Raw genomic sequence first — 26,672 nt, forward strand, 5'->3', positions numbered from 1 at the left:
CTGTTCATCCTTGTGCTGCAACAACGTGACAAAACTGCACAAATGTAGAACGAAGGTATTAGGCTAATTAACAAAAATATCCCCTGGTGTATCTGGAGGGATCCTGGAAATAACCTGACGCATAACTTGAGAGATTGATCATCTACTGCAGGCATTGGGAGATGTTTTGTGTGTTGGATATTTTTTATTTTTCATTTTTAATCTACGGCTCTTCCTTGCTTAAACAAAGTTAAATCTGCAAGACTCCTGCAGAACCTGGTGACAGGCTGAGACGATTTAACTTTTTGAGTCAGGTGGTCTGGAGTAGGACCACATCTAAACATGTAGGGCACTGGGTCATGCGACTCACAATTGTCCCCCTCTACTGGATGTTTTCACCCAGTAGCTCTTTTACCAAATGACTTTGGAGTTAAAATCCTATTTTCTGTTATCTTTAGGATTTTACATGGATCTGAGGAAAGAAGCTGGAGTTTAGGGGGGATGATAGCACAACTGTTCTGGCTGGAGAAATCCCATGAGGTGGAAGATTCTTGGTTCTGGCTCAGCATCTGTGTCCTGGTACCTAAGTGTTGCCGAGTGCTGTGAGGCATGGAGGAAAAATTGACATTTATTAGGACTTCACCAAAGTTAGATTAAAAATAAAAAATGTACTCTGGAGGGAACAAGAGCGAAACACAAATCCTTTAGTTGGATCTGAAATCAGCCCAGTTGACGGGGAACTGATTTTGACTCCAGATGTGGGGGGGGAAAAAACAAAAAAAATTTGTTGGCTCGGGTTTGGACTGAGCCAACAAAATGGTATGACCTGCAAATGATCACTAAGAGTCTTGTTTAAGAGTCTTAAATAAACATTTATTGGAATTTCAATAAAATTTATCAAGACAACAAAAATCCAGCAGCTTCTCTATTCTTGCACCCAAAAATCCAAGAGCACGGATGCTTGGTGCACAGTGGACTCGGTCTGACTGTAATTTGGTCCTCACCTAATGTGGTTGTCAAATAAAATGTAACAATTAAGATAATGTCTTAATACTACTGATTTTTATTGTTACATTTATAGTGTTGACTTCACATGGTGAATTAACTAGTGCCCTCACAATGCCAAATCTGATGTCTAACTACTTTGGACAAAACAAATCTATTTTTTTTTTTTTTAAAAGCTTGACTGAAGTTTTGCTGCTTTTTGCTGCGGCAGGTTTTTGCGTGAGGAGCTAATCAGCCCTGCACAGCTTCAAAGATGGCCTCTAGCACGAACTACAGCACTGTGAGAACCCGTCACTCTGGACCCGAAGCCGTCCAGCTGTCTGGCCTCGTGACATCCATGAATGAGATGAGAAAATGGGTGAGGATTAATGTTTGCATCTAGTGCTTGAGTAAAAAAAAAAATCAACTTTATGCATGCTGATTTTCTTTTTTTTTTCCCTGCAGGATGCGCTCTGTGATGTCACTCTTGTGGTTAAGGGGAGGCGCTTCTCTGCCCATCGACTAGTTTTAGCAGCTGGCAGTGAATTATTTCGCCTGATGTTCACAAGTATGCAGGACTTGCAGACCAGAAGAAGTTTTTTAACCTCCTGCTTCAAAGCTACACCATGTTGCCAAAACTATTTACTACTTTGCCTTTACTCATGAGATTGAATAGCATCCTATTCTAAAGGTTTACTGTTGGCCCACCCTCTGCGGCGATAACACCTTCAGATCTTCTGGGAAGGTCTTCTCCATTGTCTAGGAGTGCATTTATGAGATCTTCTGATGTCCCTTTGGGACGTCGGACTGATGTTTGAAAGTCTCCCCTTTTAATTCGTCTCGGATGTTCTCTTATTTGGAGTTGAGGACTCTCCAGGCCTGTTTAGTTCTTTAATAACAAACTGACTCCATGACTTAATCAATCTTTATGGACTGGTTTAGTGATGTTGGCATATGAAAGGGCCTTGCTCAAGTTGTCCCCACATACAGTTGGAAGCATAAAAATCATAAAAGGCCTCTCACCATTCCACCCTGCACCACACTTGCCGCAGTGCAGATGGAAACTGCCAAACCCAGATTAATTCTTTGGCCGACAGAAGCAGGATTCATCACAGTAGGGACCGCAGCTCCACTGCTCCACAGTCCAATGGCAGCATGCTCCACGGCAGTGTATCAGATGTTTGCAGGACACCTGGTGATTTATTGCTTTGGAGCACTATTCTCCACTATTAAATATTTAATAGTGGAGAAATTTCAGAACATGTCGCATTGGTGGCATCCTTTCATGGCGTCACACTGGAACCGACTGACTGGAAGGAACTGGAACGCACAAATTCATGGATTTGGAGGAGGGGCCCTCTGCTTTTGGCAACATGGTGGATAGCTGGTTTTTTTCTGTCTCATTTAAGAGTGTGCCGTCACTTTCAGCAAACATGATGGAGTCTGCATCTGATGAGGTGGAGCTAAGAGGGGTCGACCCTGAAATTGTTGAGTTGCTGATGGACTACATCTACACGGCGCAGTAGGAATCGAGACGCAAAGAAAAACCAATGTGTAATTTTACCACACATCAATTCATATGACAGGGGTGATTATTTATCTTTTAACTTAGAATCAGCATAACCACGAGAAACGTCCAGCCGTTGCTCCATGCAGCCAGTCAGTACCGGATTGAGCCTGTGCAAAAGATGTGTGAGGACTTTCTGAAGGAAAGCATTGACGTTACAAACTGCATGGGTAAGATCAAGAAACGCCAATACAGGCCTGCTGCTGTGAGAGCTGTCATAGTTGGAGGTCTGTTTGCTCCTGCAGGCATGTGGGCCTTGGCACATTATCTGTACTGTGAGGGACTGAAGGCACACGCTGAAGTCTGTGTCATTAAGCACTTCAAAGAATCAAGCATGTCGATTGACTTCCTGGAGCTTCACGTTACCTGCCTCTCAAGGATACTCTGGAATGACAATCTCAGCGTCCCTGAGGAGCAGGTATGCACCCTTTAAGTATGCCTGGAAAAAGATGGGGAGAAAACAAAGATGAGAATTCCCCCCAAAGTTTGTCAAGCCAAAACTATGCAAAAAAAAATGCACTTCTTTAAAAGAACCTAGGGGAGTAATTAATGCATGGAAATATTCAAAGTAAAGGTTAAACCATACATTTACTGCAGGTAAAAATCCCTGACTAATGGATTGTCCTGAGATTTAGAAAGACAACTGAATAATGGAGGCCATTATTACCTCTACAAGTGCAGCCATAGAAAAAAAAATGCATCAGTCTTTGAAGGCCTGTGGGTTAACCAACAGCCGCTGTAGCAACATATTTTCTTGCACTCTTGGTTTTCAGATCTACGAGGCTGCCTTGCGCTGGTTGAACCATGATCTGCCCAACAGACAACAGCATTTGGTGGAGGTGCTGAGCTGTGTTCGCTTTCCTCTGCTCTCTAAAGACGTTCTGTCACGAATTGCGCAGGCGGAGCCCCTGATTATGTTCAGCCCACAGTGCCTCAGCATGGTCACTGGTAAGAGGATGCATCCATAGTTCAGCCAAACGGCAGCCCTGAACGTATGGATGAACGTATGCAAGCAGTTGGGGAAAGTTGTTCTGGTTGTCGGGCATGTGTTGGAACACCTTTTCCCATAAAAGTTATGAAGGACACCCCAGACAACCTGCTATCTTTCTCCCAGATGCGATGCATTACCATGACAACTGGAAGGACCTGGCGGTGATATGCCGGCCTCGCCTGAAAAAATGCAAACACATTGCTGTGTTCGGACACGTGCAGCCTGAGCCCTGCCGCTACTTCAACCCTAAGGTAGATTTTGGAAAGTTTTCTCCTGTCAGTGAGTGAATACGTGAATGACAGACTGTAGTGTGAAGCGCTTTGGGGTCCCCAGGACTTGTTGAAGCGCTATACAAGTATGGGCCATTTATTTGGGTTTCCTGTTCCCACACTTATTGCTCATCTAGGCCCATGCTCACTATTGCAAATGTTGCGGCGTCATTGTGGCTTTCCATGCAGGATTCAAAGTGGACAACCATCCGCTGCTCCTTAGAAAAGCGCTGGAACGCCACAGCGGTGTACTGGAATGACGAGGTCTACATATTGGGAGGCTCGACTTGCCAAGGTCTTGTAAAGCGCATAGACTGCTACAACACTCTTCATCACAGAATGCACAGTAAGGCAGATCTGCCCTCGCCCCGTAACAAGCTGGCTGCCTGTGTCCTTCAGGAAAAGCTCTACGTATCAGGTGGAGTGGCAGAGAGTGAGTATGAGTTGTTGTAATGATGCACAAACATCTAAGCACTCCATTAGCCTGCTTTTTTTTTAAACCATGAACACATCACATCTTTATTTATTTATTTTATCCCATGATGATGATTTAGTTCCAGTTGCCCTTTTAAAGAAATGATGAATCTAGTTCGATCTGCGACTCCTAAGTGATGCAAACAAGGAACAAATGTAAACAATTCCATAGTTCATCTGGGTCTAATCCACCCTGCATGTAATTGCAACGAAATGTAGGAACAAATGTAAATTAAGTCTAATATGTAATATGGTAATTTTATTTAAAATTTGTTTTACAGAGAAAAATGCATTGCGTGCCTTAGTACATAGACTTTGAAACTTAGATAGACTTTGTCATTCAGCTGCATGTTCACAATGGACAGTTGAGTGAAGTTTTGTTGAAAGACTCTAACTAAAAACAGAAGTGAGAAGAGAAACATTATAAATAAAGGTATTTGTCAGGAATGTAGCAGCAAACCAAATGAAGATAAGTTTTCAGACAGTTTTGGACGTCCTCGTCAGAAGCCAGTATCGATAAACGTACCCTTATTTTTAGCATGTAGTCAGTTGTAGTGAAAGCAGTTTCATGTTAAATCACAAGAGTAGAACATCACTGCCAATTATGATGATGATTTTCAGACATTTCAAGGTCAGGACCAAAAACGTGGCAGTTATTGACCGTAGGTTGCATTTATCTTTTTCTGTTCACCTTGGTTAGTCTGCCACTTTGTATTTTTTCTCTCCTAGTAGCACAAAATAAATACACAGAATTATCTCAGTGCTGCATTTGATACAGTTCCTCACAATATTCTACTACAAAGACTTGAACATACTGTAGGGATTAAGGGGAAAGCACTAGGCTGGTTTAAATCTTATCTATCGGACAGATTCCAGTTTGTTCATGTTAATAATAAATCTTCTTCAAACTCCAGGGTCACTTGTGGAGTACCACAGGGTTCAGTCCTTGGACCAATTCTATTTACTATATATATGCTTCCGATTGGCAAAATTATCAGACAGCATGGGATTAATTTCCACTGTTATGCTGATGACACTGAGCTATATTTATCCATAAATCCTGATGAATCCAATCAATTACTTCGACTGCAGTCATGTCTTGATGACATCAAAAGATGGATTACTTTAAAGTTCCTGCTTTTAAATTCTGACAAGACAGAAGTTGTAATCTTTGGACCAAAGTCCTCCAAAAATAAACTTCTTAATCACTTAATCTGGATGTCATCAACTTGGCCTCTGGTTTAAAAAAAAAAGTAAAAAAATCTTGGTTTTATTTTTGACCAAGACATGTCATTTAAATCCCATATTAAACAGGTTTCCAGAGTTTCCTTTTTTCACCTCCGGAATATCGCCAAAATTAGAAACATTCTGTCCAGGGGTGATGCTGAAAAACTAGTCCATGCATTTGTTACTTCAAGGCTGGACTATTGTCATTCTTTACTATCAGGATGTCCACAAAATGCTGTTCAAAGCCTTCAGCTGATCCAAAATGCTGCAGCAAGAGTTCTGATGAAAATCAACAAGAGGGATCATATTTCTCCAATTTTAGCTTCCCTTCATTGGCTTCCTGTTAAATCAAGAATAGAATTTAAAATTCTTCTTCTAATGTGTAAAGCCCTCAATAATCATCCATCCATCCATTTTCCAAACCGCTTAATCCCTCATGGGGTTGCGGGGGTTGCTGGGGCCGTTCTCCAGCGTTCACTGGGCGAGAGGCAGGGTACACCCTGAACAGGTCACCAGTCTGTCGCAGGGCAACACATAGACAGACAGGACAAACGACCATTCACGCACACACTCAAACCTAAGGACATTTTGGAGAAGCCAGTTAACCTAACAGTCATGTTTTTGGACTGTGGGAGGAAGCTGGAGTACCAGGAGAGAACCCACGCATGCACAGGGAGAACATGCAAACTCCATGCAGAATTAATAATCAAGCTCCATCATATATCAGAGCTCTGATTACCCCGTATGTTCCTAACAGAGCACTTTGCTCTCAGGCTGCAGGTCTGCTGGTGGTTCCTAGAGTCCCTAAAAGTAGAATGGGGTCTCTGGGGTCCAAGGGAGAGCACCAAGCACATAAACGTGCTGGAGCTGCAGGCTGTGCACATGGCCCTCAGGTGCCTTCTGCCCCACCTAGAGGGAAGGCATGTGTTGGTTCGGACAGACAACACCTCTGCTGTTTACCATATAAACCACCAGGGTGGCACCAGGTCGGCACGCCTCCTGAAGGTGTCCAGGGATCTCCTGGAATGGGCGTTTCCCCATCTGTTCACCCTGCGCGCTGTGTATCTACCAGGGCGGCAGAACCAGGTTGCAGACTCTCTATCCCGCCAGGCACCTGCTCCGGGAGAGTGGTCTCTTCACCGTGACGTAGTGCGCATGATCTGGAACCTCTTTGGCCAGGCAGAGGTAGATCTGTTTGCCACAGAGGAGTCAACCCATTGCCCCCTGTGGTATTCCCTGACAGGTGTGGGGGCACTGGGCCAGAACACGCTGGCTCATTCATGGCCACTGGTTCTCCTGTATGCCTTTCTGCCCCTCTCGCTGATTTGGCCTACTCTACGGAGGTTTCTTGAGGAAGGCCACAGCTCCGTTCTGTCCAACATGCACATGGTTCCCGCTGCTTTGGAGTCTGTGTCTCAGTACTCCATGGCATCTTCCAACAAGGAGGGATCTGCTGTCTCAGTTGGGGGACAGATATGGCACCCAATCCTCAACGTCTCCAGCTGTGGGCATGGCCCCTGGGAGGCTGACAGGGTGTTCGGACCCTGTCAAACACACCATATTGAGTGCTAGGGCGCCCTCCACTAGGCTGCAGTATAACAGATGGCGTCTCTTTTCTCAGTGGTGCTCTGCCTGCGATGAGAATCCGGTTACCTGCTCGGTCCCCACTATTCTGGAGTTCCTCCAGTCTCTCCTTGATAAGGGCTGCTCTTCTTCGACCCTTAAGGAGTATGTTGCAGCAATCTCATGTTGTCACCTACCTGTCGACGACCGTATAGGGCGCTATGATCTGGTCTTTTTGTTTGTTTTTTCGCAGTGCTCGTAGGTTACGCCCGCTGCTAGTTCCACGAGTGCCTGATTGCGACCTACCATTGGTTCTCGCGGCTCTGTGCCACCCTCCATTTGAGCCTTTGGCACAAGCGGACCTCGAGTGGCTTTCCTGCAAGACTGCTTTTCTGTTGGCTATCGTCTCAGCTAATAGGGTCAGTGAGCTACATGCTCTCTCTGTCAGCCCCACCTGTATCAGGTGGGCTCCAGATGGCTCCGGTGTTGCCCTGTGGCCTAATACGGCATTTGTGCCTAAGGTGTTGTCTTCTTTTCACCGTAACCAGCCATTGCGGTTGGCTCAGTTTCAGCCTCAGTCAGGTGCAACTGAGGATGGGTCTGAGTTATTGTGCCCAGTCAGGGCATTGGAGGCATACATTGCGGCCACCGAAAATCTACAACGCTCAGACCAGCTTTTCCTATGTTATGGGGGTCCGAGGTTAGGCTGTTCTCTTTCCAAGCAGCGTCTGTCCCATTGGATTGTGAGTGTAATCTGCCACGCCTACGCTGCAGGTCGCCGCTCCCTGCCAACCAGTGTTAGGGCACATTCCACCAGGAGCGTCTCTGCTTCCTGGGCGGCTTTGAGAGGGGTTGCGCTGGAAGAAATATGTGTTTCTGCATCATGGGCTTCCCCGACCACCTTCACGAGGTTCTACTATGTCAATGTGGCTGCCCCTCATCCACTGGGTCAGGTCCTTTTACAAGGTTCTGCTGGGCCCTCTCAGTGAGGTATGTGCTCAGGATTCCTAGTGACATAGTTGACATTAGTCATTCAGTGCTTTCAGCACCGCCCTCTGGCGGTCAGGAGGGATGAAATAGAACGAAGGTTACGCATGTAACTACGGTTCTATGAATCCCGGATGACAGCCAGAGTTTCTCTGTCACTCAGAATCCTTGCTTCTTCGAGAAGATTCTGTAGGAACAGAGCCAAGGATGACACCAGGCTATATAGCCTCTGAGTGGTCATCCGGCTGACTCTGTTGGTATAATTACTCGAACTGCGCATGCCCGAAGGGAACATTCAGTGCTTTCAGCACCGCCCTCTGGCGGTCAGCCGGGATTCATAGAACCGTAGTTACATGCGTAAACTTCGTTTTAGTGTTGCATTTTTTTAAAGTAATGTGAAACTAAATTATTCTGTAACTTTCTTTACAGTGAAATGAGAATTTATTTCATATAACCGAAACCAGAATTGGTCAAAAGTGCAACTGGTGTTTTTATTTTTTGTACATCAATATTTCACTGAAGTGGCTTTCAGACTTGCTGTCCGTGTACTCTGCTCTGTGCCCGTCTCCAGATCACTTGCCTGTGGACTCCTTTGAGTCTTTCGACACAAATACTAATTCATGGCAAGAGGAAACAAACTTGTTAACTCCCCGCTGCTGCCACGGATCAGTGGAAGTCAATGGGCTCATTTACGTTTGTGGTGGTTTAGGGATGATGGACTTTGGGATTGTTGGAACCTGTGAAGTGTACAACCCCAACACCAGACAGTGAGTCACAAATTCAAAGCTGCACAATGGGAACTTCATAAAGGGCTGAACATTTATTGTCTAGTCTTTTCCATTTTTTTTTAACTGAGAATTAAATTTGGGGTTAAATATGACCAAAACATCTGCTATAAAAGTGCTAAATCAGCTTGACTTCAGCAAAGAAAAATTATAAAGGGCTTTTATGAAATGGCCTTGAAGCAGTTTGTTCTTTCTCAAAACCTTCTAGAGTAACATAACCAAGAAACATTTATTTTCCTTCACAACTGAACTTTTCAGGTGGAGGGAGTTGTGTCCCATGTTGATGCCAAGGAAGAACCATGGACTGGTTGTGGTCGGCAACAGGATCTATGCCATTGGAGGGAAGAATGGTGAAGGTACCTTAAGCTCTTTGACTGTAATGCCACATGTAGAACAATGCTTAGTTTTCTTTCTTTTTAAAAAGGCCCTCTGAATTCTGTGGAAGGGTACAACATCAACGAGAACTATTGGTATTTTTGTGAACCGATGCCCCATCCTCTAATGGCGAAATGTGTCGCCATTGGTGAAACAATCTACGTGCTGGCTGGCAAAGGGAAGGGGCCGCTCCGACGCATTCTGAAATACAACACCAGAACTGACAGGTTGGTTTTAGTTTTTTGTTTTTTTGTTTTTTTTTTAATGTAAAGAAAGTCAATAGATTAATCGAAGTGTGTATTAGTAAAGTAGTTCAGAAGCTGTTCAGATGTTTTAGTAATAACTTCTCAGCTTCCTTGCATTCTGTTCTTAGATAAAAAAAAATTTAAAAATGCCTTGTTAAAGAACAGGTCTGCAGTAATGACCTTCCTGCAGGATAAGCAAAATTCCTTGCATTTTATTTTAAGGAATATTTTGGCCATGTTGAACATCATTTTTCATAAGAAAAATAGTTAATTTATTGAACTGTTTTTTAAAAAAAAAACAAAAAACTAAAGTAATAGTTTACTTTACAACCTATTCTGACTTCTCTTCCTGTCAGTCTAGCTGATCAACAAAGCTATCGATCTGTCAGGTGGACCGAGCAGGATGGTGCATTTAAGTACCACACAGGAATGTCAACAATGGATTAATCGCATTCCTATCAGAGAATCTACTTTTTCTCAAAAGCTCCTCAATGCAAACATAATTTCCTGTTGTACAAGTTTAATAAAGGAAGAAACCTGATCAAACCCCCAGATTGTCTTATATCAAAGGTTTTAACCAAACGGCATTAGCCTAGTTTAGAAGTTCCTAAATGTTGTGGGGGACAATTGGCTAATAGGGGAGGAAATCCAAACTTTTTTTCTTTTGTCTAATTGACAAAGGTCAAAATGCTGTACAGCATTATACAAAACTGTTATCCACGTGTGATCCATAGCCTACTGATGGCGTGACTCATTAGTGCTTATTTATTGTTGCAACTATAGATGCATTAGTTTCTATTCCCAGATGTGTTGATTGATCATGTGTCTGTTTCCTTTAAACCAGGTGGTCTTTGTGCATAACAGGTTAGCACTAGGGGGTGATTATTTTATTTTTATTTTTTTTTTTGTCCATATTTAAAATATTATGTGCATTTAGATGACAATTGCATATTTTATCCTCTGAGAAACAGACATACTGGCACAACAAAAGTGCTTATTCTAATCCCTTCTCTGAGAATGAGATGAACCTATTCTAGTTGGTTTAATTTGCGTTTAGATTTTAAAGTACTTCTTGATTCTGAGATCATACAAGTTGCTAAATGTTAGAAAGTTCATATATTATTATGACCTGAGGGGAAAAAAAATAAAAATTCGATGAAAGTGGATTTTTAAGGCTTTTTAGCTCAAGGCTCATAAAAAAATGTTGCATGATCGATGACGTAATTCGTGGGTAGGCGTTGATCTGTTGACATGGTAACAAGATACTTCCTGGTTGCAAACTCGCTTTCTCAAAGACAAATGGACAGATTAAACATGGCTAAAAAGTGTGTGGCTTATGGTTGGTCAAATACCAACAAGGATAATGTTTCCTTACACACATTTCCCAACCCAAAAAGTCCCGGTGTTGTGCGAAATTCAGTTCCCCTGTGAAAATCTGTTCCCCTCTGAGTCGGGAGCGCTGCAGCCAGAGAGGCGGGGTTTCATGGCGCTTCTGATCGGTTTCTCGGTAAAACAACTCATATAATCATGTCAAGATTGTAACATTCAGTTTAATCGGCAGCTGTTGTTTACAAAATTGTAAAATAAAAATAACGAAACGCTGTCTTCAGGCAGCTGAAATGTCCATATTCTCTCCTCTCCTCATCACGCAGTGAAGCGGAGAAATCTCGCCGTCATCACAGCAGCCCGCGATTATGAGCACCAATTCCAATAATACATTAGCAAACCATTCCGTTTATTCTCCTAAAATGTTTTTCTCAGACTTACCCGAGTCGTAACAGACACTTGCGCCGTCTTTCGTGTTAAAATCATCACTTTGTGAATCGCCATCGGAACTTCTCGTGGTGTACTTCATTGAACTCTCTGTAGCGTAGCCTGGGCAACGCCCACAAACCACGTCATCGACCCAAATTGTGGATTTTCAGCCTAGCGGTCGCCAAGGGACAATTTTAAGTCCTTAAAAAAACTTTTAACAGCACAATCACAATCTTAATGCTACATTCTTTGAAAATATGGTCACTAATGCATGTATTTCTGAGTTAGTCGATCTCAGAATCAAGAAGTACTTTAAGAGTAGTACCTGGCTGTACCATCATAGCCCATTGACCTTTTGCCCAGACGGTAAGAGTATGAACAAGAATGAAGAGGTCCTAAATGTGGATACTCTGATTAAATTGTCTCAAGGAAATGATAAAACATAATCACTCTGAGCTAAAAACAAACCACATGGAAGGCTGGCAAGTTGCAATGAAACCCTGCAGATCATTATAAAGCTTGTTTACCATCCATAAACCAGAGGTGCCTCCAAGTTTATTGGAAACAGGCCTCAAAGAACTTTAAAACATTTGTAATTCTGCTTATTGAAATTGTGTGGATTTCATTTCCCAAGACACTCGCTCACCTTGCCTTGTGTGTCCACAGAAAATTGGATAAATGCTACTTCCTTGATGCTCCTCAGTCTTGCTTGAGTGCTGGCTACAGCTGCTATCACTAGGTTCCTCTGCCTCAGAGCAGCTCGTTCATGGTTGGAAGTTCAGTTGACCGCAGACTTGGTCTTTTATGGTCTGAGCTCCAGCCTGACAAAACTAACAATTCCAAACTATATAGATTATTGTGCTGTTTAAAAGCGACATCCCTACATTGGCCCCCACCTTTCTTAGACTTTCATTTTTGACTGTTGTTTCTTGTATGTGATTGACAATTTTTTGTAACTTTGTTTTTTTTTTTTTTTTTTTTATGAAACCAAGCCATCCTCCTCCCTGCAGCATTCTTGTAATGTAATTGAAAAAGCATCTTTTTGAAAATTGCAGAATGGAGCAGCTATTAGGACTGTTCATGTTAGCATGAAGCTCCTTGATTGAAATCCTGGTTGGGACCTTTTCTCCATGTTTGCCTGTTCTCGCCATGCATATGTGGGTTCTCCAAACCATTGTCTACTTGTGGCTATTAAAACCTGTCAAAAATGGTAGTTTTATGTTACTGTGGAGACTGGAGAGTATTTGGAGTCTGAAGGCCTCTTCAGACCTTTATTGTATTATACCAAATTCTCGCTGCTTTTGGGCCTCAGCCTTCTTGGTTGGTGTATAGAGCATCCAAAGCTTTTCCATTCCCATCTTGAACAGTAGCAGCCCCTCTTCTCTCTCTACTTCATCTTCTTTCTAGTGGTTGTTTTGTTTTTAAAAAGTCAGTTTACTTCCATAACCACAAAATACTTTTATAAATTATTCAGTGCAGCTAGCATGCTTGTTCTATTCCCAGCCAAAAACAAAATTCATCTGAAGTGTGATTTCCTTTTCTTATCTTAGGTGGAGGATTTGCCATAAGGTCCAGGCGGTACCGTACCCAGGCTCTGTTGTCTGTGTGGTTGACTGACTGATGAGGACAAAGTGTTTTTTTATGTGTGTATGTGTAGATAATATATTTTTTTAAACTGGTTTGTAAAATTTTTGATTGTGTACTAAATAATAAAATATTTTTATAAAAGTGTCAATTCTAATGTGCAGTTATAAGTCAAACAGTCTTGTTAAATGGATATGCGGCATTTTAGCTGTGGCATTCCTTCTGTCAAGCCACTCTTATAATACATCAAACTTGTATAGAGCTTATTTGGACACTCTTGAACAAGAGACAGCATCAGAGGCATCTCGCCTGGGCTAAAGACAAAAAGGACTGGACTGCTGCTGAGTGGTCCAAAGTTCTGTCTGATGAAAGTCAGTTTTGCATTTCCTTTGGAAATCATTGTCCCAGAGTCTGGAGGAAGAGAGGAGAGGCACAGAATCCACGTTGCTTGAGCTCCACTCTGAAGTTTCCAGTCAGTGATGGTTTGGAGTGCCATGTATCTCTGCTGGTGTTGGTCCACTGGGTTTTGCGATCCAAGGTAAACTTAGCTGTCTACCAGGAAGTTTTAGAGCACTTCATGCTCCCTGCTGCTGACCAACTTTATGGAAATGCAGATTTTCCAACAGGACTTGCACACAGTGCACTCCCCTGTTAACTGGCCAGCAAACTCACCTGACCTTATCCCCATAGAGAATCTATGGGGTATTGTGAAGAGGAATATGCGATATACGCCAGACCTAGCAATGCAGATGAGTTGAAGGCCACTATCAGAGCAACCTGGGCTCTCATTACACCAGAGCAGTGCCACAGACTGATGGACTCCATGCCACGCCGCTTTGCTGCAGTAATCCAGGGAAAAGGAGCCCCAACTAAGTATTGAGTGCTGTACATGTTCATACTTTCCATGTTCATACTTTATGGCTGGCCAACAGTTCTGGAAATCTATTTTCTTCTGTATTGGTTTTAAGTAATCAAATTTTCTGGGATACTGAATTTGGGGTTTTCGTTAGTTGTCAGTTATAATCATGAAAATGAAAAACACTTGAAATATATCAGTCTACAAGATTCACTTTTTGAATGGAATTACTGAAAAAAAAATTTTTTTTCATGATATTCTTATATGACAAGCACCTATAAGTTCAGTTCATTAACCATTTATAATTTTAAAAGCTCCACAGCAACAGTTGGGTCAGTAGCTGGGAAAAAAAGGCACAATGTTGAGACGTCGGCGACCGAACGAGCCAGAAAAGCGAGTAGAGTGGAGAAGAAACATGACAACCACACCAGGAGAACATGGACCGGTTTGCATTACAGATATTACGTTTTTCATAAATGTAATTTTTGGTAATTTTCTTAAACCTGACTATCAAAGAAATTTACAGCAGCATATTCAAAATACAATTAAAATACCTAGTAATTAAAAAGGGCTACTGTCCCCAGCCCTCCTTTACCACCCACAAGAGGGCACATTGATTAATACTTAGGTTGTTAGTTTTATTAATCTAATTATCAAACTTTGTCTTAAAATGACAAAGAAGTCCACTCAGCACTTGATGCTGAGATCTCGTAACAGAAATACTTGACACCATTAAATCACTGAGGAAAAACAAAACTCCAGGGGTCCATCTGAATACCCTTATTGAGTAAAAACTCTTTAGCCAAAGCAGAAGTGAGTCAGTGGCCACCATGATAAGTACTGTCCGAATAGTGCAGTCAGTAAGGTGGGAGGTATGAAAAGGAGCCTGTATGCTTCCTTCCGTGGCTAATTTAGCAAAGGAACCTTGCAAGGTCACTTATCGGTACTAAGAGCTATAAGGAATCCCACGATCCTTTGCTTGACATGACACACAAGTTGATGTCCATATGGTAGAATGTGTGCTCTGTTCTCTTCTGACAGTAAGATAGCTTGATTAGATAACCTGGATAGCAAACTGCTGAGAATGACTGCTGGTGTCATAGCAGCTCCCATCTGTCATATTTTTATTAGTTGCTTGGATGTGGGCCAGTATCCCAGGATCTGGAAGAGGGCTAAGGTTATTCCTTTACCTAAGGATACTAAATCTGCTCTTAATGAGGGGAACTCTAGACCAATAAGTATTTTACCTGTTTTAAGTAAAATTCTGGAAAGGTTGGTACATGCATAAGTTCAAGATTATTTTGTAACAAACAAACTTTTTACAGACTCTCAGCATGCATATGGAGTTGGCCACTCAACCATAAAACCATAAAACTTCAATTTTATGGTTTTAATTCTTCTGCATTAAAGTGGATTCAAAGCTATCTGTCTTTTAGATCACAAAAGTGTCATGGTTGAGTTTTGGTTTGGCTTCGTTTTTCTGTTATTTTCATTTTTTTTTTTTATCTCATTTGGGTTAGGTTTGACTTTATTTATTGATAGCTTTCATTGTCATCAGTTATTTTCTGTCACCTCCTCGGCAGTGAGTCATTATGCCCAATCCAATTAATCTATTTTCCCCTTCCTTTCCATTACACAAAATAAATTCTAAAACCTTGCTTTTCTGTCAAGCATTTTATCTGGGAGGTGACCTGAATTCAAAGTGCAACTAAACACAAGCTAAGAAACATGCTTGTAAAATAAAGATGGCCGCCCTGTCGCTGTAAACAATGAAAATATAACTAAATGTTTGCTGCTAGTGTATTACACAATGAGCTGAGAACAGGCTTCACTTGAGTAACTTCAAACTAACTTAAAAAAAAGTAAATGAATAAATTACAGCGTCTCGTCTTTTGGTAAATAAGTTTTCTCTTTACAATATTTTGACAATATATTTTCCTAAACATATATTCAGCATTGCAGGCTGTTTTCTTCATGCCCAATGAGTGCATCAACTAAATAAAATCCTGATATTCCAAAAATGTAATCTTTGTAAATTTTAAATTCGAATTAATCTATTACATTAAAAGTTTATTGCTCAGCCCTAGATGAAACTATATTGTTTATATCGAGATGGTTTATGTTGCATTAGAAATATACTTTTATGTATTCCAGTGGGTTATTTTACAGCTGTTTCTCATATTTATCTACAGCTGTTTGTTAAAAAATTTAGCTGTAAAACATTTGGGATAAAGCTTTGATTCAGAGATGCCTTTTAATAATTACTTTATGAAAAGAAGAACCAGTAGAAAAAAAGGAGGGATGAATGTTATTTATTTTGAGGCGATGAATGCTGTAATAAAATTAAAATGGCTGCAGATCTTTCTAAAAAATGAAAATAGTTTATGGTTTAGTTTCCTCTCACAGCTTTTTCAAAGGGTTGGAGAAATAAAATTTCTGTTGAGATGTGACTTGGATCCTGCAAAGTTGCCGACTAAATCGTGTGATTACCACACACAGGTATTAATGTATTGGAAAATGCTATGAAAGCATAATTTCACACCACATAATATGATTATTTGGAATAACAGATATATTCTACATAAGAGAAAATCCTTATACTATAAGGACTGGGAGGAAAAGGGAGTTTGGGCCATTGTGCACTTAATGGACACAAAGGGTAATATTTTAGAGTAAGCAGATTTTAAAAGAAAATATAGTTTAGACTGTCCACAGAAACAATTCCTGTCTGTAGTCAAGGCGATTCCTGCGACTATGTTAAATCTGGTTAACACCTGTTTTTCCCACTCTCTGTATAGATTAATACAACTTTATGGATTACAAACGCAACAATAAAATGTTAGGAGAGCATATGAATAATGAAAAATGTCCTCTGCCAGTGAAAAGAAATATGACAAACATATTTTCAGAAACGGTCATGAAAATTAGAACCGGATTTTTCTCATTTCCTTTGTTACCAAAGATGAAAGAAGTTCACTTTAAAACTATAAATGATATTTATCCATGTGCAGAGTTCTTAAGTTTAAGGTTGAAGTTTGACAGTAATGTATGTAACTTTTGTCAAAAAGATTTAGACTAAGGAACATCTTTTCTACAGTTGTTGTTTGGTTAAGTCCTTTAGGGAGAAAATTTATGAATGGCTGTCAACTAAAAATGTGGTACCTAATTTTCAATATAAAGATGTTAAATGTAGTATTACTTGTCAAAACAACGATGTGGAACTCCTGTGTAATAATATGTTTATTATTGGAAAATTTTATATACACAAGTGCAGATTTTTTAAGGTTTCTACAAACTTTCAAGCATTTCAGAATGACTTAAAATATCTCTATGCATTAAGATACTGTAAAATAATACTGCCTTACAGTTTTCTGAAATGTTAGCACTATATATGAGCTAAACCGCTGTTTTTTTTTTTTCTGTTTCCTAACAGCTGTTTTGGATGACATCTTATGTTTACTTGTACTTATATTGTTTGAATTTGTATTATCAAATTGTTCAATAAAAAAAAAAAAAAAAAACTTTATAAAAAGAAAAATATATGGAGATAAATACTCTATATTGGCATTTGGCCTAAAGATATCAAGATATTATTTTTGTTCTATGTCGCTCAACGCTACTAGCCAGAATAGAAAATATGTGACTGTGTGTTTTTTTTCTTTAGTAACACGAGTTCTGCATGTTGAAGTGAAGGGGGAAATTAAGGCATCTATAGGAAACGTTGGCCAGATCGTCTTGCTCTTCTCCAGCATAACCAAAGAAATCAGCTGATGGAAATGAACACAGAGCCTTAAATGAAAGTTAAAAACAAACACTTATCCTTACAAAAATACTGATTTATTGGTGAAAGAGAAAAAAAATAATTTCTTTGTCAACATTTCCATCATGGTTTGAATTCAATAAAATCAAATCAGTGAAAGATTTCTTCACAACAAGACTCTCTTCAGAGGGTTTGTAATTTGGGTTTAGTTATTATTAGTGTTTTTATTGCTTTCCCTAAAGGCTAGATAACGGACGGTGAGGTGGACTAACATCCTGCTAATGTCCAAACAACATTGATGTAATCCCTAATAAGCTTGCGCCAAAAGCTAGATGGTGAAAGTTCAGCAGAGGCTCTAAAATCCAGGAATGTGTAAAATGAAAAACTATTTCCAGTAAATTGGCTCCAATTGACAACCATTCCTCCTCATCTCTCTCATGTTACAGCCCAGGGACCTTCCTTACTCCGGCCTGCTTCACGTAAAAGAACCTGACGGTCCAGCTAACTATCGTACTCCGCTGTTATGGTCCGCAGCTCACAGTTCTTCTTTGGGATTCACTTTCCCGAGCGTGTCCATGCCAAAGAAAGAGGACGGCAGGGCGTGGACGTCTCTGTCTCGTTTCACAAAGGCGGAGAAGGAGGAGACGCAGTTCCCAATGAAGTGGTCGGCTTGTCCTAAGATGTACAGGTCCGTCTGGGCTGAGTCCGGCTGGAGGCTCACCACCTTTACCTGCGGAAACACCCAGGGAGGTCAGCTGTTAGAGAAGACAGGCAGGAGGGAAAAGGATGGGCTGTGTTTAGAAGGCACATTGTCTGTGCTCAACCACAGACAATGACGCCAGAACACACAAGCATACAACTAAAAAGAAAAAACTAAAGTAGGAGAAGACAAAGACTGAATGTTATTCCTGCTAAACTTCCACCTGAACTGCACAGTGATGGTCGCTAAGACTCTTCACAGACATAAACAGTGACCACGTCCTCAGATACACTGCAAAAACAGAACTAAAAAGAAGTAAAATTTTCTTGAACTTAGTGTCTTTGTCCTTGATTTGAGCAGGTAAGATGATCTGTATAAGTATTTTGACACCTAAAATAAGATTAGATATACTGTACTTGAAATAAGATGATGGATATGAGTTGTCCCTATTTTAAGTGCAGAAATCTTATTCCATTGGCAGATCATCTTATTTGCGTGCTCAAATCAAGGACAAATACACTCAGTTTAAGAAAAGTTGACTTCTTTTTAGTTTAGTTTTTGCAGTGTGGGAGGAGCTTCTATACGCTTGTCTGTCCAGCTCAACAGAGCGGACCAAGCAAGTCACGGCGCTGTATTTAATGGAGAAAGCAGAACAACGGCGGTTCCACCAGATCCTCCAGAGATGCTCCCAGTTCGCAGAGTCCAGGAGCTACAGCTGGATCACGGTCGACACTTCCGTCTGTCCAGGTTCCTGCTGGGGAGAGGGATCACCTGCAACCAGTCCCTGATTGGTTGACGCACCACGATGTGACGGGCCATAAAAGGAAGCCCAGGTTGCTTTGATAGCTGCCTTCAGGGCTCCTGCTTTGTTGGGTCTGGTGTCTCTCATCTTCCTCTTGACAAAAGCCCAGAGATTTTCTATTTTTAGGTTATTGGCCAATCAACGACTGCATTGACGGTGAACTTCAGAAAACCCTGCGGACCAGAACCAGCAGACCACTGGACTTCAAGTCTGTGGCTCTACACTCTGCTTTCAGACAACAATCCAGTTCCTGGCTCATTAGCCCAGACAAGATGCTTCTGAAATTGTCTCTGGTTCAGGAGCGGCTTGACGTGAGGAGTGTGATCTTCATAGCTCCTGTGTATGATCGGTCTGTGCGTAGTAGCTGTTGATGTGCTGAATCCAGCCTCCGTCCACTCCTTGTGAAGCTCCTCCACATTCTTGAATGGATTTTTCTTGACAATCCTCTCAAGGCTGTGGTTGCAGGAGCACCTTTTCTTCCCACACTTTTTCCTTCCACTAAACTTTTTATGAGTATAATGTAACTTTACAATATTCTAATTTTCCCAGCCAATGAATTTGGGGTTTGTAATTTTGACAGTTATGACAGCCATAACTGTGAAAATTGCAAACAATCAAGACTTGAGATATTTTACTCTATCTATAACTAATTTATTTAATATTAGTTTCCTTTTCTGAAAAAAAAAAAAAAAAAAAATCAACCTTTTCACACAAACACACAAAAAAAAGAAAATCACATCTTCTGGACTGTACTGGTACAATATGAGCTCATTGAGCCTCAGGCCGAGAGAGGAAATGCCAATTAAATGGCTGTCTACGGAACAACGACCCCACGCTGACCAGGAAGGAGTAGAACCTTGGTTCCAGGAGAACCAAATTAACCAAGAGTGATCAGTGTGATGTAAAGGCCAAAGAGAACCTGAGGTGGCATCCAACAAACCAAGAACTCCAGAGGAACGGTGGAACGTAGTTTAAGGTTCTAAGCTGGAAGGTGTTGGACTCCATGTGGTACAGATGTGTTTCCGCAAACAGTGATTATTCAACTAAATGTTAGTTCAGTGACTCATGCTTAATCCTACTTTATACAGTTTAATGTTTGAATTTGTTAAAAAAAAAAAAATGCACGCACTGATTTTATTTAAACAACCAAGTATTTTTTCTAATACAGTGAGATAATGGTTTTGTTTTGGAATATTAGCTTTTATTTAGGAAATAAAAGCTAATATAAAGACTTTGAGTGAATCAAGTTTGCTGTTGTAAGAAAATAAACTAAAATTGCTGACTAGAAGTTTGATGAGAGATTTGTAGAAATCCCAGACAAACCCACCTTGCCCTTGAAGAGCTTCTCGATGTCTTTGCTGTGGGACTCTGAGTCGGTGGCGATGTAGACGGAGCGAGCGGCGGTCCTCTTCACCCACAGTTTGACGGCCCTGCGGATCTCTGCCAGGTCAGGCAGGCACATGGTCATGGTGAGGGGGAGGGCCGCCTGGCGGTTGTAGCCCACACACTGAGGGGAGGCCATGAAGTGAGGGCCGGTGTCGCCGCTCTCCAGCAGTCTGCAGGCGTTTTGCTGGAAGAGGACCAAGAGACTCCAGGTAAAGGTAAAAAATCTGAAGGTTATGTGAAAAAGGGCAGATTTCATCTGAGATCTACCCAACGGCAAAAGCTCAATGTTTGAAAAGTTTCTCAGCTTTCTATCACTTGAGGAACATTTCCAGGATTAAAGTACTGATGTCTCAGCAGGATCTGGAAAAACTAATCCATGCGTTTATTTTTAGTAGAATTGATTACTGCAACTGAGTTTTCACAGGTCTGCCTAAAAAGTGGGTCAGACAGCTGCAGCTGATCCAGAACGCTGCTGCCCGCGTCCTCACTAAGACTAAGAAAGTAGAGCACATAACCCCAGTTCTAAAGTCCTTCCACTGGCTCCCTGTATCTCAGAGAATAGACTTTAAAATCCTTCTGTTTGTCTATAAATCTCTGAATAGCTTAGCGCCCAAATACATCACAGACTTGTTATCAGTGTATCAACCCTCCAGACTGCTCACGTATTCTGACTCCAGCCAACTCTGCAGAACCAGAACCAGAACCAAACACGGAGAAGCAGCATTTAGTTCCTATGCTCCACTTATCTGGAACAAACATCCAGAAAACTGTAAAAGTGCGGAAAGCCTGAGATCCTTTAAATTTGTTTAGAGCTGCCTTTAAATGTTAATGTGGAAGTTTGTAGTCCAACTTGTCTGATATCGTGGGCTGCTGCTACTATTCTAATGCAATGTGCTTGCCCTGTAATGTTTTCCCTCTGTCTCTGTAATGCTTCTCTTTCCTTTTTGTTGTTCATTTTGTTCTTCATCAGCCTGACTCAGCCCAATAGTAAAAACGCAGAATTGGGACAATTCTGCGTTTTTACTATTACACCGTTCTGTAGACTGCAACTGACTGACTCAAAAATGAGTCTATTAGCAGCTAAGGACTATATCCACGCTTAAGCCCCTCAGGGAATGTTGATGGCAAGAGCAGTCAATTGTTTGAAGAAAAGGTTTTATTTGGAAAGATTGTCCTGTGTGTTATATGTAATTTGTGCACATTCTGAGCCGGTGTCTGCCTCTTCAAAAATTTTGTTATGGTAACACATAATGACAATAAAGACTTTTGATTCTTCTTGGAATGTTGATATCAGAATAATTCCATATTTTTCTTCATCACATTTTTCCCACTACTGTTACTGGCCACAGCTGGAAAGATGCATCTGCTGTGGGCGGAAAAAGTGATCTATAACAGTAAGTTAAGTAAGTAGGTGATAAATAGATGCAGGAGAAAAGGAAGAACAGAAGGATAAATGAAAGGAAAGACATCACAAGGGAAAAGATGGACAGAAGGACACGAGGGAGGAAGGAAAGAAGTTTCCATATCTGCCCAAACATGGAAAATACTGAAATAATTCAGACTTTTGCAGGTTTTTGCAGATTCTTTAGGAACCCTGGCAGGTTCTGAAGAAGCCTGCTTATTGTCAGATTCTCTAACTTAGGACAACCGTGACCCACTGATCTAGAAAACGCTCCCCTCTGCTGAGGCTTATCTGACCCAGTCGATGCCGATCCTCAGGTGAATGCCAACATATGGTCTGGCCAGCAGGGCGGCGATGTGCTCCTCTCCCTCCTTCACCGTCTTCTCTGACCACACCACGTAACGCTGCAAGCCCACGTGCTCCTCCATCACCGGGAACTGGGCCGGAGCTCCGGGCAGCGCCAGGACCGGGTGCTCAGACGGCGGGAATCTGTTCCAACCAGAGAGGGGGAGAAAAGCTCTAATTAACAGGTGCTGTTCAAATAACGATGAAGGTCAAATCACTTAAAATGGACCGAGGTTTCTAGATCAGTTTTACAGGTCAAACTACCAACACAAAATGTTCCACATTACCCTGAAATGTACAGATAGCTCTTACTTCTTCATCCACTGAGGTTTATGATAAGCACTGAAGGAAATCCCTCCAAACAGAACCGACTCGTTAAACTCCACGCCGGCGTAGTCCCAGAACGGACCGAAAGGATTTCCGTCCTGGAAACAAATCAGAAGCGAGAGTCCAGGTTGGACGGCTGCTGCTCAGTTAGACATCTGACTCCAGATCTGCTACTTCACATGCATCCCGGGGGTCAAACACTGTCAGGATGGATCCATCCTGCTACGCTGCCTTGCAAAAGTATTCACGCCTCTTGGATGTTTTTTGTATTGATAAACAACAAATAGGACCAGATCACATTTCACCCTCCTAGTCAGTACTTTGTGGAGCCTTTTGCAGCCATTCCAGCTCTCAGTCTCTATGAGCTCATTTCTGCCCCTCCCTCAAGGCTAAACTGCTCCTTCATGTTTGGTTTTCACTAGTGAACAGGGACTAACCACAGGGAGATTCTCAATTGGACTGGCGTCTAGACTTTGACTAGGCCATTCAATTACATTTAAATATTTCCCCTTTAGCCACCCAGGTGTTTCTTCAGCAGCGTGCTTCAGGAGTCTGAGTTCTGGTGGGCAGGTTTGTTGTGGTACCAGGGGCTTCCCATTTGATGATGACGGATCTGATGGTGCTCCAGAGGAGCATCTAAAATCTGGATATTTTTTTATAACCCCACCCTGACTTGCTCTTAGAGCTTCTTGGTCTTCATGGTGTGATGCCTCTTGCTTAGTGCTGCTGCAGCCTCTGGGGCCTTTCAGAGAAGCTGTTTATGCTGACAGGTCATGTGACACTTATGGCACCAGAACTTTTTAGGGACTTCATAGCAAAGGCGTTAGATACATACTGTATGTACACGCCAATTTTCAGGTTTTTAAAATTTTCTTTCAAATATAGATCATTTCATTTCGTTTCACCATCTTAGACTATTTTGTGCAGATCCATCACAATAAAGGCTTAAAATGCATTTTAATTTTAAGCACTGACAGGCTGGAACATGTCAAAATAGTTAAAAAGCCAAGGGGGCGGAATAGTTTTGCCTTTTCACAGCCACTCTATCCGTCTCATCTCCCAATCCAACCTTCATAGGGCAGGACTTCTTGTCTGCGCTGCGCTGTGCAGCGCTCTCAAAGCAGTAGGCCCTCCTCTGTCCCGGGGGCCAGTATTTGGGAGCCAGCACCTCCATGAAGTCCTCCAAACTGACCACACGGTGGTATGCAGACAGCACCTCCAACTGGAAGAACTCTCTGTACGGAACATGGACCTGGACAGGAGAGAAAAAATAAAATAAACCTTTGGAGCGGCGCATCTCTAGCACTCTTGCATATTAGCTTTTTGTTGGAGCTGCATCAGAAGATGTGACGTGAGTTTGACGGCCACATAACTTAGGCTGCAACGGTCGGGCTGGGTAAAAAAAAAAAAAAAAATTAATAGCAATATAAGTTTAAACTATTTCTTTCCATAGCAAGATCTATATTGCGTTAAAAAATATACTGTTATGTATTCCAGCCATTTATGATATTTATCTACAGGTGTAAAAAAAAATGTGCCTGTGAGATAAAGCTTTGGTTCAGAGATGCCTTCACTGCAAAAAGGGAACTAAAAGTAGGTAAAAAAAAACCTTATGAAATAAGTGTATTTTTCTTTGATGTGAGCTGGTAAATCAGACGATTTGCCAATGGAATAAGAGTTTTGTACTTAAAATAAAAACTATTCATCTCTATCATCTTATTTCAAGTGCAGTTTAGCTAATTATCTTATTTTAGGGTTAGAAATTCTCATTCCATTGGCAAATAATCTTATTCAGCTGCTGAAATCAAGGAAAAATATACACATTTTAAGAAAATTTTACTTTTAGTTCCCTTTTTGCAGTGCTGTAATTACTTCATGAAAAGAAAAACACTTAGAGATAACAATCGTATATCACCATTCAACCTAAAAATATTGAGTCCATATCGCCCGTCCCTATTTTTCTACATAACTATGCTGCTGTGCTCTAATGAAGCAACACAATTGTGACTCAAATATCCCAGCAACCTGATAATGACGTCACTTTATCTCACGCTGCGTTCTGACGAGGCTTCACTCACGGCACGATTCACTCTCATTACTCTGACCACACGGTGGAACCCATAGAACACCAAGCTGTCTTTTCAAGGTTATTATTTATCAGGAAAAAGGTAAAAAAAAAAATAAAGTTTAGATGCTGACGTCACAGAAAAGTAAGCGCGTGGTCATAGTTCCACCCTCAACCCAGCCAGACCCCTCTGAACAGGTTAGCTGCTCATTTATATCATACAAGTCAGTCTGGTGAGATCCCAGGATGCTTTAGGAAACTGAGGGTGGGCTCGCAGAGCAAAGGGGCCGGGCAGGGCTCATTTGGTTGGAGGAAAAAACCATATTAAAGCTACAAAAAGACCTGATCTAAAGTTCACTAACAATTAAAAACAAGAAGAAAATGTGGAAGTTCAGGAAATGGAATCAGATCTCATTTTAGTTGTGAAGCGATGCCGGTGGGTGGAAACATTCAAAGAGACTGAGATCCTTTGGCAGAGATGGAGCTCATGTGTTTTGGAGCTATGTGGAAAAAAACGTCAACATAAGGGATGACAGAGGAGACAGAACGGCAAGAAATGAAAAAGATTTTACAATTGGACCGAAAAACATTCAAATGTAGTTGACAAACAAAATCTCAGTAAAATCCAGCAGTTTAAAACCAGACAAAAGCTAAACTTACAACAGATCGGTTAATTGTGAGCAAAACAAAAGACGCTAGTTTGTTACAAGCAACAAAGGCTTTTCCTTTTATTTTGAGAAGGTTTTAAATAAAACCATCCTTTGTTAAAATGTTAAGACAAATCTTTTTTATATCCAATTAAAGTTCAATTTTCTTCTTTTCTGTGTCAGGGAAGTTTTGCCAAGGCATGAAAAGTAATCAAGTTAGTCAAGCTTGGGTAAAATGTATCATCAAAGCAAAGAGCTCACTGTCTTTTACAGACAACGGATCGGTCAAGAGATCACAGGCGAACAGTTCTGGGAGATGATGCCTTTGATCTGCTCTAGAAACCAGATCTGGACTTTAGAACCAGAACTGGGAGTGTGTGCTGTGAGGCAGAGCACCCAGAGAGGAGGCAGAACCTGGCCGGCCTGCGGGGAGCTCCCAGCGGTACTTACGTTGGTGTAAGGGGGGGTGTGGTGGCGGTACACTATCCAGGGAGGAACCGCGAGGGTTCGGTTCAGCATCTTAGCGAAGGCTAGAGATCCCAGGAAGTGGTCTGCCTGGTTCCCAAAGCGACCTGCGGGACAAGATGGGGACTGTATGAGCTCAGACCGCTGAGGGGGAACCGGGAGCAGCCCCTCATAATCACCCGGTCCCCCGTCTCCTAGGGGCCCGGAGACACGCTCCTAGGAGCCCGGAGACAGGCTCCTAGGGGCCCGGAGACACGCTCCTAGGGGCCCGGAGACACGCTCCTAGGAGCCCGGAGACACGCTCCTAGGGGCCCGGAGACACGCTCCTAGGGGCCCGGAGACACGCTCCTAGGAGCCAGCGGGCTAAACCTCTACGCGCACTAATGAGACGCGTTAACCCTCCTGGTTGCATCCTCTGAACTTGTGAGAGTGTAACGGTGCGTTTGGGCAGAATAAAGGCCACACGTCAAGCTGTGAGCAGAGTTACCCATGCAGGGGCAGTACAGCACGTAGCCGCTGTCATCCCACGTCAGTTCTTCCCCAGAGAGCAGACACACACGGAGAAGAAGGACAAGTTTGACTCTGACAACAACGGCGGCTCGCTTGCTGAGCGCCATCGTGCTTCATTGCGCTTCCGCTGCTTGTGCTGCAGCTTCTTCTTCTTCTGTTTTTGTGGCGGTTGGCAAAAAAAAACTTGAGTTGTGCATTACCGCCATCGACAGGTATGGAGTGTGGTTCGCGATGGATTAATCTTTAAATTACATAATATATATAATCAGATTCTATTAAACAATTAAGTCCTTTTTGAAAATCTCATAATAATTTTTATCTGTTTGCTTCATAAATTTCTTTGTAATATATATTATATTAAATGTTTCTTTCATTTTATAAATCTTCTCCTCGTGAAACTTCTTTCCATTTTAATCTCAAATTCTCTCCTCATAAAACTTCTTTCTATTCGATATTTTTGACAATCTAATATAACACGTTCAATTGTTTAATTTTCACCGCAATGGTCACATTTCTTGCATTATGTTTCTGTTTTTTAAAAAGTGTACTGTTCAGGCTGGTGTGTCCAAATCTTAATCTTTTTATTACCCATTACCTCCTTTCTGTTCCTTCTTCCATTTCT

General features: G+C 41.7%; 2 protein-coding genes across 4 annotated transcripts; one reads left to right on the forward strand and one right to left on the reverse strand.

Moving 5' to 3' along the window:
* Positions 1–1,195: 1,195 nt before the first annotated feature.
* On the forward strand, positions 1,196–12,869 carry LOC105924782 (kelch-like protein 7). 3 transcript variants are annotated; one of them, XM_036146465.1, is made up of 12 exons: positions 1,196–1,342; positions 1,429–1,531; positions 2,392–2,485; positions 2,576–2,700; positions 2,776–2,948; positions 3,304–3,478; positions 3,645–3,772; positions 3,980–4,223; positions 8,613–8,808; positions 9,085–9,182; positions 9,251–9,428; positions 12,752–12,869. In XM_036146465.1, the coding sequence occupies exons 1-12, from the start codon at positions 1,238–1,240 to the stop codon at positions 12,816–12,818; spliced, it is 1,686 nt and encodes a 561-aa protein (XP_036002358.1). In that variant the 5' UTR covers positions 1,196–1,237; the 3' UTR covers positions 12,819–12,869. The 3 variants fall into 3 exon arrangements, with proteins under 3 accessions (XP_036002358.1, XP_036002479.1, XP_036002426.1); XM_036146586.1 differs by having other exon boundaries at positions 9,272–9,428; XM_036146533.1 differs by having other exon boundaries at positions 9,085–9,176.
* Positions 12,870–17,456: 4,587 nt separating this feature from the next.
* On the reverse strand, positions 17,457–26,207 carry pofut1 (protein O-fucosyltransferase 1). Its single transcript, XM_012877594.3, has 7 exons — positions 26,028–26,207; positions 25,526–25,647; positions 23,433–23,615; positions 22,349–22,461; positions 21,988–22,180; positions 20,231–20,473; positions 17,457–18,131 (listed from the first exon to the last, which is right to left on the reverse strand). The coding sequence occupies exons 1-7, from the start codon at positions 26,155–26,157 to the stop codon at positions 17,937–17,939; spliced, it is 1,179 nt and encodes a 392-aa protein (XP_012733048.2). The 5' UTR covers positions 26,158–26,207; the 3' UTR covers positions 17,457–17,936.
* Between the last annotated feature and the right edge of the window lie 465 nt (positions 26,208–26,672).

This window comes from Fundulus heteroclitus, chromosome 1 (assembly GCF_011125445.2).
Source record: "Fundulus heteroclitus isolate FHET01 chromosome 1, MU-UCD_Fhet_4.1, whole genome shotgun sequence".
Lineage (NCBI taxonomy): Eukaryota > Metazoa > Chordata > Actinopteri > Cyprinodontiformes > Fundulidae > Fundulus > Fundulus heteroclitus.

Bases quoted from the DNA above. Each gene is read 5' to 3' on its own strand.
- LOC105924782 (XM_036146465.1), top strand. From the start codon at position 1,238: ATGGCCTCTAGCACGAACTACAGCACTGTGAGAACCCGTCACTCTGGA. The intron at 3,479-3,644 runs GTAAGAGGATGC...TCTTTCTCCCAG, and splicing joins GTGCCTCAGCATGGTCACTG to ATGCGATGCATTACCATGAC. The intron at 9,429-12,751 runs GTTGGTTTTAGT...TTCTTATCTTAG, and splicing joins TACAACACCAGAACTGACAG to GTGGAGGATTTGCCATAAGG.
- pofut1 (XM_012877594.3), bottom strand. From the start codon at position 26,157: ATGGCGCTCAGCAAGCGAGCCGCCGTTGTTGTCAGAGTCAAACTTGTC. The intron at 20,474-21,987 runs GTCAGATAAGCC...GTCCTCTTCCAG, and splicing joins TGAGGATCGGCATCGACTGG to CAAAACGCCTGCAGACTGCT. The intron at 18,132-20,230 runs GTGGGTTTGTCT...GTGTTTCCGCAG, and splicing joins AGAAGCTCTTCAAGGGCAAG to GTAAAGGTGGTGAGCCTCCA.